Raw genomic sequence first — 12,579 nt, 5'->3', positions numbered from 1 at the left:
TGGAGAGAGTCCAGCAGAGGGCAACAAAAATGATTAGGGGGCTGGGGCACATGACTTATGAGGAGAGGCTGAGGGAACTGGGGTTATTTAGTCTGCAGAAGAGAAGAGTGAGGGGGGATTTGAGAGCAGCCTTCAACTACCTGAAAGGGGGGTGGGGTTCCAAAGAGGATGGAGCTCGGCTGTTCTCAGTGGTGGCAAATGACAGAACAAGGAGCAACGGTCTCAAGTTGCAATGGGGGAGGTCTAGGTTGGATATTAGGAAACACTATTTCCCTAGGAGGGAGGTGAAGCACTGGAATGGGTTACCTAGGGAGGAGGTGGAATCTCCTTCCTTAGAGGTTTTTAAGGTCAGGCTTGACAAAGCCCTGGCTGGGATGATTTAGTTGGGTTTGGTCCTGCTTTGAGCAGGGGGTTGGACTAGATACCTCCTGAGGTCCCTTCCAACCCTGAGATTCTATGATTCTATGAAATTAAGAGGGGGAAACTCAAAGCTATTGGGGGACCTTCCTGGCAGTGCGATCTATGTCTTAGGCTATGTGTAAGGGGACTGTTGTCCCCTTACTAAAACTCAGCGGGGTGGGTTTGGTTGCTAGCTCCCAGTAGCAAAAGGAAGGGACGGGTCGATGGGAAATCAGGACCCTGAGACTGACAATCCCCAGGAACAATGGGGAGAGGCCAGTGCTCCAGGTCAGCCTGACTGACAGGGTGGGCGGGCCAATGAGGGAGTCAGAAGGCCAGGGGGGTCCCGTCCTCCGTGTGAGCTGGAATTGCCTGGGTCAGACCGAGTGGGGCTGAGCTAAGGGGAGAGCAGGGGCCTGAGCGGAGCTGGGAGCAGAGCCGGGCCAGCCTAGGGTGACCAGATGTCCCGATTTTATAGGGAAAGTCCCGATTTTTGGGTCTTTCTCTTATATAGGCTCCTGTTACACCCCACCCCCGTCCCGATTTTTCACATTTGCTGTCTGGTCACCCTACGCCGGCCCGAGGGGCCAGAGAAGCAGCCCAGGGAGCAGGTCAGAGCTGGGATGGGGAGAGCTGCAGCAACCAGAGCCAGAGGGGCCAGAGAAGCAGCCCAGGGAGCTGGCGGCAGAGCAGCAGCAGTGCAGAGGCAGAGTGGAGCTGGGGCTGGAGCTGGGGCTGGAGCCATCCGGAGCTGGGTGCGGAGAGCAGCTGGGGAGAGCGAGGGGGACCCTGGGCAGCGGGCCCAGCACAGGGAGATGTCCCCAGCCAAGAGGCCTGGCAGGTCAGACTCGGAGGGGGATCGTAACCCTGATGGGGCGGGGGTGACGCTGGGAAGAAGGATCCTGCCACCTAAAGCCTGAGGGCGTGTGGCCACCACCAGAGCAAGTGTCTGACCTGCAGCATCCCTGCAGCACTGCCAGGGCCTGGGCAGGGCCCTGGGACGTGTGAGGAACAGACCAAACTTCCCCGACATCCCAGAGACGCTGGGTGTGATGTCCCCGTGCCACAGAGCAGGGTGACAGGTTTTCCTTTTACCTTTCCCGTTTTTTCCCTTATTTTTTAAAATTGGTTGTGGTTTAATAAATTGTATTTGCTTTGAACTGTATGTAATGAAAATAGTGCCCTGCTGTGATGGTAACTGGGCTGTCAGTGTGAATCCTCCACTTTTGTAGGCAGTGGTGTGGTAGCCATACTGGTCCCAGGATATGAGAGAGACCAGGTGGGTGAGCTAATATCTTTTATTGGAGCAGCTTCTGTTGATGAGAGAGAGACAAGCTTTGCTTACACAGAGCACTTCCTCCTGCACGGATTCCTGAATGTCTGGCTGGCTCCTTAGCAAACTTGCTGCTCGATTCCCTGGCCCCTAAACTCCTAACTTGTTTTATATCTAAGAAACCAGACAGCTGGTCAGGCTAAAGCTGGTTTTCAGTTGACAATTCTAACTCCACCGAACTTCAAATGTTTTACAGTAGTTTCAGTAGTCCAACATCAGTTAACAGGCTGATCTTCCAAAGTTAGTGTTGCTGTTCTCTTGTGGAACACACACACACACAGAGCTGTTAGTGAGTCTGAAATTCACAAGCTCGGCCAGCGCTGGGCTAGTTAATTCTGTCTGTGTCCTGGTACCCAATAAATGAGAGAGACAAGGTGGGTGAGGTAATATCTTTTATTGGACCAACGTCTGCTGGTGAAAGAGACGAGCCTTCTCAGACCTGAAGAAAAGCTCTGTGTAAGCTCAAAAGCTGGTCTCTTTCACCAACAGACATTGGTGCAATAATAGTCTCTCACTCACCTTGTCTCCATAATATCCTGAGACCAACACAGCTACAAGAACACTGTGAACCCAATAAATAACTCATCCTCAGCTGCAAGAGGCCTATTAAGGATCAAATCACTGGCATGGCTTGTGTGGTGGGAGTGGCCAGTTCTTTGGAATTTCAGAAGAAAGTCAAACCCACTTCTCTCCCCCTGGTTAATTACAGCTGGCCTCCTGAGGGCCAAACATGAGTCAGTCAAAGCCTCCCTGAAGTGGGAGGATTCTGAGGAAGAGCTCTGTGTTGGAAGGCTTGTGTCTCTCACCTACAGAAGCTTGTCCAATAAAAGATATTACCTCACTTTGACATGCTGTACCTCAAAGCAGCACCCTGGAACATTCATATTCACCACTGTCTTATATGTTTTGTACAAAGTCTGCCTTGTGAGGTATCAATTTAAAAGTCTTGATCTGTTGAACATTAATATCCTGTAGGATTAAATGTGCTGTCATTGTATGTGGAGTTATGGGGTATTGCTACATGTGCTATTGAAATATGTTGTGAGTTTGGGAACACTCACAACCAGCCTTTCAGTTACAACAAAAGATGGCCAGGCAGCTTTGATGAAAAGAATCCACTATCCCAGGGACCCCTTAGAGAAGGCACGTATGCAATAGAAAGTGCTTGAACAATGGGGACTGCCTGTCCCCCACATCACAACAAGGATCTTTCTAGCAGCTGGAAGAAGGTTTAAAAGAGAGAGGGCTGACAGCATCACTTGGCCTCTCTCTCTTCCCCTTTTCCCCAGTCTCAACACCAGGAAGCATGTCTGAAAAACAAAGACTTTGAACTGGGGAACTTTGGTCCCAGGCTGGAAGGCAGTCCCAGCCTGTGTACTGAGGAACTGGCACCTGCTTGTACCATCAGTCAGGCTACGTCTTCACTACCCGCCGTATCGGCGGGTAGCGATCGATTTTTCAGGGATCGATATATCGCGTCTCATCTAGACGCGATATATCGATCCCCGAACGCGCTCCTGTCGACTCCAGAACTCCACCACCGCGAACGGCGGTGGCGGAGTCGACATGGGGAGCCCCGGACATCGATCCCGCGCCGTGAGGACGGGTAAGTGATCGATATAAGATACTTCGACTTCAGCTACGTTATTCACGTAGCTGAAGTTGCGTATCTTATATCGATTTTCCCCCTTAGTGTAGACCAGCCCTCAGGGTGAGACACAGTTTGATTCAAATCCTGCTTAGTTTGTAGAACTTAGACTGTGAATTTATTTTTTGTTTCTTAAGAACATAAGAACAGCCACACTGGGTCAGACCAATGGTTCATCGAGACCAGTATCCTGCCTTTACACAGTGGCCAATACCAGGTGCTTCAGCGGGAATAAACAGAACAGGTATTATCAAGTGATACATTCTTTGTCTCCCATTCCCAGTTTCTGTCAGTCACAGGTTTAGGGACACCCGGAGCATGGGGTTGGGACACTGACCCTCTTGGTTAATAGCCATTGATGGCCCTATCCCTATCTAATTAACATTAACATTAAAAGGGTTGCAGAGCAGTTTTTAAACTAAGAGTTGGGGGAAAGCCGATTGCTGCAGAGGAGCACATGGATCAGACAGAGCCTTCTCTTAGAGGAGAGTCTATTGATAGAGATTCTCTAGGTTATAGTCAGGAAGAGAAGATGGAAGAGGATAAAGTATGGGCCAGATCAGACAAGAAACATTCACATAAAAAAGAATCTGACACATCAGAAAAGGGCAGACAAGTAAACAGTGACAAGTTTTTAAAGTGCTTGTACACAAATGCTAGAAGTCTAAATAATAAGATGAGTGAACTAGCGTGCCTCGTGTTAAAGGAGGATATTGACATAATAGGCATCACAGAAACCTGGTGGACTGAGAGCAATCAATGGGACACAATCTTTCCGGGGTACAAAATATATCGGAAGGACAGAACAGGTCATGTGGGGGGTCATGTGGGACTATATGTGAAAGAAAATGTAGAATCAAATGAAGTAAAAATCTTAAGTGAATCCACATGTTCCATAGAATCTCTATGGATAGTAATTCCATGCTCTAATAAGAGTATAACAGTAGGGATCTAATATCGACCACCTGACCAGGACAGTGATAGTGACGATGGAATGCTGAGGGAGATTAGAGAGGCTAGCAAAATAAAGAACTCAGTAATAGTGGGAGATTTCAATTATCCCCATATTGACTGGGTACATGTCACCTCAGGACGAAATGCAGAGTTAAAATTTCTCGATACTTTAAATTACTGCTTCTTGGAGCAGCTGGTACGGGAACCCACAAGGGGAGAGGCAACTCTCAATTTAGTCCTGAGTGGAGCGCAGGAGCTGGTCCAAGAGGTAACTATAAAAGGACCGCTTGGAAATAGTGACCACAATATAATAGCATTTAACATCTCTGTGGTGGGGGAAATACCTCAACAGCCCAACACTGTGGCATTTAATTTCAGAAAAGGGAACTATGCAAAAATGAGGAGGTTAATTAAACAGAAATTAAAAGGTACAGTGACTAGAGTGAAATCCCTGCAAGCTGCATGGACTCTTTTCAAAGACACCATAATAGAGACCCAACTTAAATGTATACCCCAAATTAAAAAACACAGTAAAAGAACTAAAAAAGAGCCACTGTGGCTTAACAACCGTGTAAAAGAAGCAGTGAGAGATAAAAAGGCATCTTTTAAAAAGTGGAAGTCAAATCCTAGTGAGGTAAATAGAAAGGAGCATAAACACTGCCAAATTAAGTGTAAAAATGTAATAAGAAAAGCCAAAAAGGAGTTTGAAGAACGGCAAGCCAAAAACTCCAAAGTTAATAACAAAATGATATTTAAGAACATCAGAAGCAGGAAGCCTGCTAAACAACCAGTGGGGCCCCTGGACAATCGAGATACAAAAGGAGCGCTTAAAGACGATAAAGTCATTGCAGAGAAACTAAACAAATTCTTTGCTTCAGTCTTCACGGCTGAGGATGTTAGGGAGATTCCCAAACCTGAGCTGTCCTTTGTAGGTGACAAACCTGAGGAATTGTCACAGATTGAAGTGTCACTAGAGGAGGTTTTGGAATTAATTGATAAACTTAACAGTCAAAAGTCACCGGGACCAGATGGCATTCACCCAAGAGTTCTGAAAGAACTCAAATGTGAAATTACAGAACTATTAACTATGGTTTGTAACCTGTCCTTTAAATCGATTTCTATAACCAATGACTGGAAGATAGCTAATGCAATGCCAATATTTAAAAAGGGCTCTAGAGGTGATCCCGGTAATTACAATCTAATGTCAGTACTGGGCAAATTAGTTGAAACAATAGTAAAGAATAAAATTGTCAGACACATAGAAGAACATAAATTGTTGGGCAAAAGTCAACATGGTTTCTGTAAAGGGAAATCATGTCTTACTAATCTATTAGAGTTCTTTGAAAGGGTCAACAAACATGTGGACAAGGGGGATCCGGTGGACATAGTGTACTTAGATTTCCAGAAAGCCTTTGACAAGGTCCCTCATCAAAGGCTGTTATGTAAATTAAATTATCATGGGATAAGAGGGAAGATCTTTCCATGGATTGAGAACTGGTTAAAACACAGGGAACAAAGGGTAGGAATAAATGGTAAATTTTCAGAATGAAGAGGGGTAACTAGTGATGTTCCCCAAGAGTCAGTCCTAGGACCAGTCCTATTCAATTTATTCATAAATGATCTGGAGAAAGGGGTAAACAGTGAGGTGGCAAAGTTTGCAGATGATACTACATTGCTCAAGCTAGTTAAGACCAAAGCAGACTGTGAAGAACTTCAAAAAGATCTCACAAAACTAAGTGACTGGGCAACAAAATGGCAAATGAAATTTAATGTGGATAAATGTAAAGCAGTGCGCATTGGAAAAAATAACCCCAACTCTACATACAATATGATGGGGGCTAATTTAGCTATAACTATTCAGGAAAGAGATCTTGGAGTCATCGTGGATAGTTCTCTGAAGACTTCCATGCTGTGTGCAGCGGCAGTCAAAAAAGCAAACAGGATGTTAGGAATCATTAAAAAGGGGATAGAGAATAAGACAGAGAATATCTTATTGCCCTTATATAAAACCATGGTACACCCACATCTTGAATACTGCGTACAGATGTGGTCTCCTCATCTCAAAAAAGATATACTGGCATTAGAAAAGGTTCAGAGAAGGGCAACTAAAATGATTAGGGGTTTGGAACGGGTCCCATATGAGGAAAGATTAGAGAGGCTAGGACTCTTCAGCTTGGCTAAGAGGAGACTAAGGGGGGATATGATAGAGGTATATAAAATCATGAGTGGTGTGGAGAAAGTGAATAAGGAAAAGTTATTTACTTGTTCCCTTAATATAAGAACTAGGGGTCACCAAATAAAATTAATGTACAGCAGGTTTAAAACAAATAAAAGGGTTCTTCTTCACACAGCGCACAGTCAACCTGTGGAACTCCTTGCCTGAGGAGGTTGTGAAGGCTCGGACTATAACAGGGTTTAAAAGAGAACTAGATAAATTCATGGAGGTTAAGTCCAATAATGACTATTAGCCAGGATGGGTAAGGAATGGTGTCCCTAGCCTCTGCTTGTCAGAGGGTGGAGATGGATGGCGGGAGAGAGATCACTTGATCATTACATGTTAGGTTCACTCCCTCTGGGACACCTGGCATTGGTCACTGTCGGTAGACAGGATACTGGGCTGGATGGACCTTTGGGGAAGAAGGAGGTTCCGGGGAACTACAGGCCAGTCAGCCTCACCTCAGTCCCTGGAAAAATCATGAAGCAGGTCCTCAATGAATCAATTCTGAAGCACTTAGAGGAAAGGAAAGTGATCAGGAACTGTCAGCATGGATTCACCAAGGGCACGTCATGCCTGACTAACCTAATTGCCTTCTATGATGAGATAACTGGCTCTGTGGATGAAGGGAAAGCAGTGGATGTGTTATTCCTTGACTTTAGCAAAGCTTTTGATATGGTCTCCCACAGTATTCTTGCTGGCAAGTTAAAGAAGTATGGGCTGGATGAATGGACTATGAGGTGGATAGAAAGCTGACTAGATCGTTGGGCTCAAAAGGTAGTGATCAATGGCTCCATGTCTAGCTGGCAGCCGGTTTCAAGCGGAGTGCCCCAAGGGTCGGTCCTGGGGCCGGTTTTGTTCAATATCTTCATTAATGATCTGGAGGATGGCGTGGACTGCACCCTCAGCAAGTTTGCAGGTAACACTAAACTGGGAGGAGTGGTAGATATGCTGGAGGGTAGGGATAGAATACAGAGGGACCTAGACAAATTAGAAGATTGGGCCAAAAGAAACCTGATGAGGTTCAACAAGGACAAGTGCAGAGTCCTGCACTTAGGACAGAAGAATCCCATGCACTGTTACAGACTAGGGACCGAATGGCTAGGAAGCAGTTCTGCAGAAAAGGATCTAGGGATTACAGTGGATGAGAAGCTGGATATGAGTGAACAGTGCCCTTGTTACCAAGAAGGCTAACAGCATTTTGGGCTGTATAAGTAGGGGCACTGCCAGCAGATCGAGGGACGTGATCATTCCTCTCTATTCGACATTGGTGAGGCCTCATCTGGAGTACTGTGTCCAGTTTTGGGCCCCACACTACAAGAGGGATGTGGAAAAATTGGAAAGAGTGCAGCAGAGGGCAACAAAAATGATTAGGGATCTGGAGCACATGACTTATGAGGAGAGGCTGAGGGAACTGAGATTGTTTAGCCTGCAGAAGAGAAGAATGAAGGGAGATCTGATAGCTGCTTTCAACTACCTGAAAGGGGATTCCAAAGAGGATGGATCTAGACTGTTCTCAGTGGTACCAGATGACAGAACAAAGAGTAATGGTGTCAAGTTGCAGTGGGGGAGGTTCAGGTTGGATATTAGGAAAAACTTTTTCACTAGGAGGGTGGTGAAGCACTGGAATACGCTGGCTGAGAGTCGCTCCGGGCTAGAGAGCAGGGGGGCATTATTCCCTCTGGGAGTGGAGGCCCTGGGGGTCCAGAGTGAGTTCACTCCTGAGAGGGCCCACGGCGAGAAACAGGTGCGGTTCCAGGAGATGGAGGGGCTTAGCCCCTGAGAGAGAGAGAGAGCCCCCCCGAGAAGGGATGTCTCACTGAAAGGGGTTCCCCCGAGGGACCACACAGGGCCAAGAGTGGGCACGACCTGTGAGTCCGTGACAATTTCTAAATTAAACCGTTTTGATTTTTGAGGTTAAAATGACTTTTTGTTTCAAAACATTCTTCAAACACAGATATGTAAAAAAAATATCAGAAATGGAAAGAAATGCTCAAAATCAAAATGATTTTTTTATTTCTCCGAATTGCCAGCAAAGTGAACCATTCATTATTCACTCTGCTCTAGTTTACAGGCACTAGTCCAGACACCTTTTAGATTCACAGCTTCCAAGGATAGAAGACATCATTGTGACCATGTAGTCTGACCTCCTCTACAACACAGCCCAGAGATCTTCCCCAAAATAATTCCTGGAGCAGATCTGTAAGAAAAACATCCAATCTTGATTTAAAAATTGCCAGTGACAGAAAATGCACCGTAACCCTTGATAAATTGTTCCAATGGCTAATTACTCTCACTGTTAAAACTTTACACCTTATTTCCAGTATAAAGTTGTCTAGCTTTAACTTCCTGGTATTGGATTGTGTTGGACCTTTCTCTGCTAGATCAAAGAGTCCATTATTTAACATTTGTTCCCCATGTAGGTACTTATAGACTGGGATCAAGTCACCCTTTAATCTTCTCTTTGTTCTACTAAATAGACAGCTGCTGGAGTCTCTCATTATAAAAGCGTGTTTTCTATTCCTTTCATTCTTGAATGTCTCTTCTGAACGTCTCTCCAATTTATCCACATCTTTCCTGAACTGTAGACACCAGAACTGGAGACAGGATTCCAGCTGTGGTTCCATCAGTGCCAAATAAAGAGGTAAAACAATCTCTTAACCTTCTCTTTGATGAAGATTTAGCTCCTTAACTCTTGCTCTATTGGCCCTGTTCTTCAGGCATCCTTGTAGCTCTTTGCTGAAGCCTCTCCAACTCTGCCCCCGATGATGTAGCCGGCTTGTTAACTCCTGCCCACCTGTTATCTTTTTCCCTTCCAAGGCCAATGGAACACCCAAGTTTATTGATTTACACAGACATAACAGCTACCATGGGGACTACAAATGAAGACATTCCATTTGAGAAACAGACTTTTCTACCTCTTGGGCTGAACTTCATCCATACTCATGAGTTTTAGTAGCAGAATGCATTATTATTGTTACCTCTTTGTGTTGTGGTTGCATCTGGGAGTCCCTGTCATGGACTGCAACTCTATTGTGCTAGGTGCTGTACAGACATGGAACAAAAAGTCTGTCTTGTTCCCTTCCACTGAGTCAGGAAATTACATTAAGATGGAAAGAAACAGGCTGTGATAACAAAATCACTGGATGAAGTTTGCAAAAATGAGTTTATTGCTTCACAATCATATCTGCAGGTTTATTTGTTTTTATTGACAATCAGAACAAAGTCTTTTTCCTCATTAAATACCCTAGAGGACACAAAGTCACGAGGGCTACAGTTATGGCCCTATGAGCAATTCCTAGCTAAGATGGCAGCGAGTCCACTCCAGGGAGGGAAGATGCTTCATCAGCCAGGATTTTGTTTAGAAGTCACTAGAAGACAAAAACAGGAGAAGAATTAATGAGCCTCCTTCAGGACTGGGAAGATGTCTCAGTAAGATTCCTTTGCAATTAATTCATAGATTTTAAGGCCAGAGGGGACCATTAGGTCATCTAGTCAGCACGAGCCAGGGAATTTCAACCACTCTTTCCTGCAATGTAGCAAGAACTACACTAGCCTGCAATGTAAGGGGATGCTTTCATGATCAGTAGCTTGTGGCTGGACTGCAGTGTATCTTTTAGATGGCTAGTCTGTCAAGATATAAAGACTAGCAAGTGATGGAGAATCTACCTCACCCCTGGGTCAGGTGCTCCAATGGTTAATTATTCTCTCTCTGAAAAAGTTGCATCTTATTCCTGATCTGAACCTTTCTAACGTCATCTTCCAGACACTGGGACCTATTCTGCTTTTGTCTGCTAGATTAAGAAGCCCTCTTCTATCAGAAATCTCCTCCCCATGGAGGTACCTATAGGCCATCATAGAAAGATCAGAGGAAAGGGCAGCATCTGCAGAGCCACTCACCAACCGGAGAAGTCTCTGGCCTTCCAGGCATCGATAACCTCAGTGATGTTCCCCGCAACCCCCCCGCTGGGCAGCTGCAGGTCGTCGGACACGTCGCCATTGAAGTTCCCGCAGGATGCGCACAGCTTGTTAGCCAGGCTCTCGCTGACCCTCACTGTCACCTCCCCACTGGGGCTGAACAGAACCTGCATCCCCAAGGCCTGGACCACGGCCACGCCGCCCTGAGACTCACGCACAGACACAGCATCGGAGATCTTCACCGGGAGCGGCACTGGGCGCCCATTCACCTGGAACACACAGACTTAGAGCAGAGGAGAACTGGGAAATGTGGGGATGAATGGCAGGGACTGAGCTACAGTCCACAGGCCCCATTACATGGCAACAAGATCTAGAGTCTCGGGGCCACAGTAACTGGCAATGGGGACTAGAGTCTTTGAGCCACATTATAAGGCAATAGACTTAGACTGAAAGGTGCAGAAAACACTATGACTGATGGAGGAGCCAATCAATAAACAGTGTTCTGGAGAGCAAATTGTTCCATTTCTCTCAATACCCAATGAAGGTGCAGTAATTTGCATAGGCAACTTGATTGGCAAACATCCCTCCTGCCTTCAGTGTTACTGACCTGTGAGCAATCATGTCTCTTAGTGGGAAAAGTCAAGAACTCTGGAGACTTTATGCAAATGATTTAATTCGCTCATCTGAATATTTGGTGCATTCGCTTATTTGAATAAATGACCACAGCCAATCAAGAGAGAGACAAGGTGGGTGAGGTGATATCTTTTATTGCACCAACTACTCTTGGTGGAAGGGACAAGCTTTCAAACTACACAGAGTTCTTCTTCACGAGGGTGTAGCTTGCAAGCTTGTTCCTTCCACCAACAGATGTTGGTCCAATACAAATTATCACCTCATCCACCTTGTGTCTCTAATATCCTGGGACCGACGCACCTACAACAACACTGCAAACAGCTGTTCAGGTTACCAAATGTGACATCATGACACTGCCTCTGATTCCTCCCTCAATCCCCTGGGAGCAATCTCGCTCCCCCAATGGAGAGGGGACCCCAGGATGGGGGAGGGTCTTTCCCCCAATGGCCAGGTACCCCAGTGAAAGGAGGGATCTCTCCCAGGGAACCTACTGGGTCACAGAGACCCTTCCTAGAGCAGTTCCGCGCCTCTCCTCCAACCTTCAAGGTGGTTCACAGCAGGGGTGAGGGGGGCTGGGAGTCAGGACTCCTGGATTGCAGCCCCAGCTCTGGGAGGGGAGTGGGCTCTAGTGGGTTAGAACAGGGGGAAGTCAGGACTCCTGGGTTCTAATTCAGTCTTTGCTATTGAATAATTGTTCATCAATAACTCATGTCATCCCTCCAAGCCTGTACACCACGTCCTGTCAACACCGGGGGTTCATGAGGCTGAACTAATTGATCTTTGAAATGCCCAGATCAGCCTCAGTTAAGAGGATCAACATCACTGTAATTTCTCGTCTTTTCATCATTTCGGTGGCAGCTAAATGAACTTCCTGCCCCTTTGCCTCAGGCTGTTCTAACGTGGCCCCCTCTTACCCAGGTCTCCTTGTTCCTTTTCACAGCTATGAAAGCATCTTGGAAGAAAATGTAGGCAGTTGTCCCAGCCATCGCTGCCCCATCGCTGCATGCCCTGATGTCCACCACCACCCTGAACCAGGAGGGGGCGCTGTCGTTGCAGAGAGAGGCCAGCTCGTAAGCGCCACTATACAGAACTCCTCCAGAGGCGCCGTCGAAGGAGGTGAGCTGGGCTCCGGGGAGCAGTGTGCACCGGCCTTCCTGCTTCACGCAGCTGCGCACCCCATCCTGGAGCGCACAGATCTCTTTGTCGGGGCAGCTGTGTGGCTCACAGATGAGCCCGCCTGAGGCCTGGCAGGTGCACTTCTCGGAGCAAGCGCTGGAGATGATGCTCTCCCCGGCCTGCAGGGAAATTCCCAAACAACTTTGTTACAGAAAAACAGCAGGAGAAAATTCCCAGGATGGGATCAACTCAGAGCTCCCTTTGATCATTTAAATTACAGTAGCCTGCCAAGGTCAGGGTCCCATTGCGCTGGGTGCTGTACGTATAAATAGTGAGAGACAGTCCCTGCCCCAAAAGGTATGT

The 12,579-nt window shown here is 46.6% G+C and overlaps 1 protein-coding gene across 1 annotated transcript in view; it reads right to left on the bottom strand.

Moving 5' to 3' along the window:
• LOC123351476 (IgGFc-binding protein-like) overlaps positions 1-12,579 on the bottom strand; it is a 108,358-nt gene that overhangs the window by 44,623 nt on the left and 51,156 nt on the right. Inside the window, exons 27-28 of the mRNA XM_044990862.1 lie at positions 12,015-12,395; positions 10,454-10,736 (exon numbers count right to left, since the gene is read on the bottom strand). Of these exons, the coding sequence (XP_044846797.1) occupies positions 10,454-10,736; positions 12,015-12,395 (664 nt within the window). The remainder of the gene's footprint in view (positions 1-10,453; positions 10,737-12,014; positions 12,396-12,579) is intronic.

The sequence above is a fragment of the Mauremys mutica genome, chromosome 17, assembly GCF_020497125.1.
Source record: "Mauremys mutica isolate MM-2020 ecotype Southern chromosome 17, ASM2049712v1, whole genome shotgun sequence".
NCBI lineage: Eukaryota > Metazoa > Chordata > Testudines > Geoemydidae > Mauremys > Mauremys mutica.
This window is presented reverse-complemented; position numbering and strand designations above follow the sequence as displayed.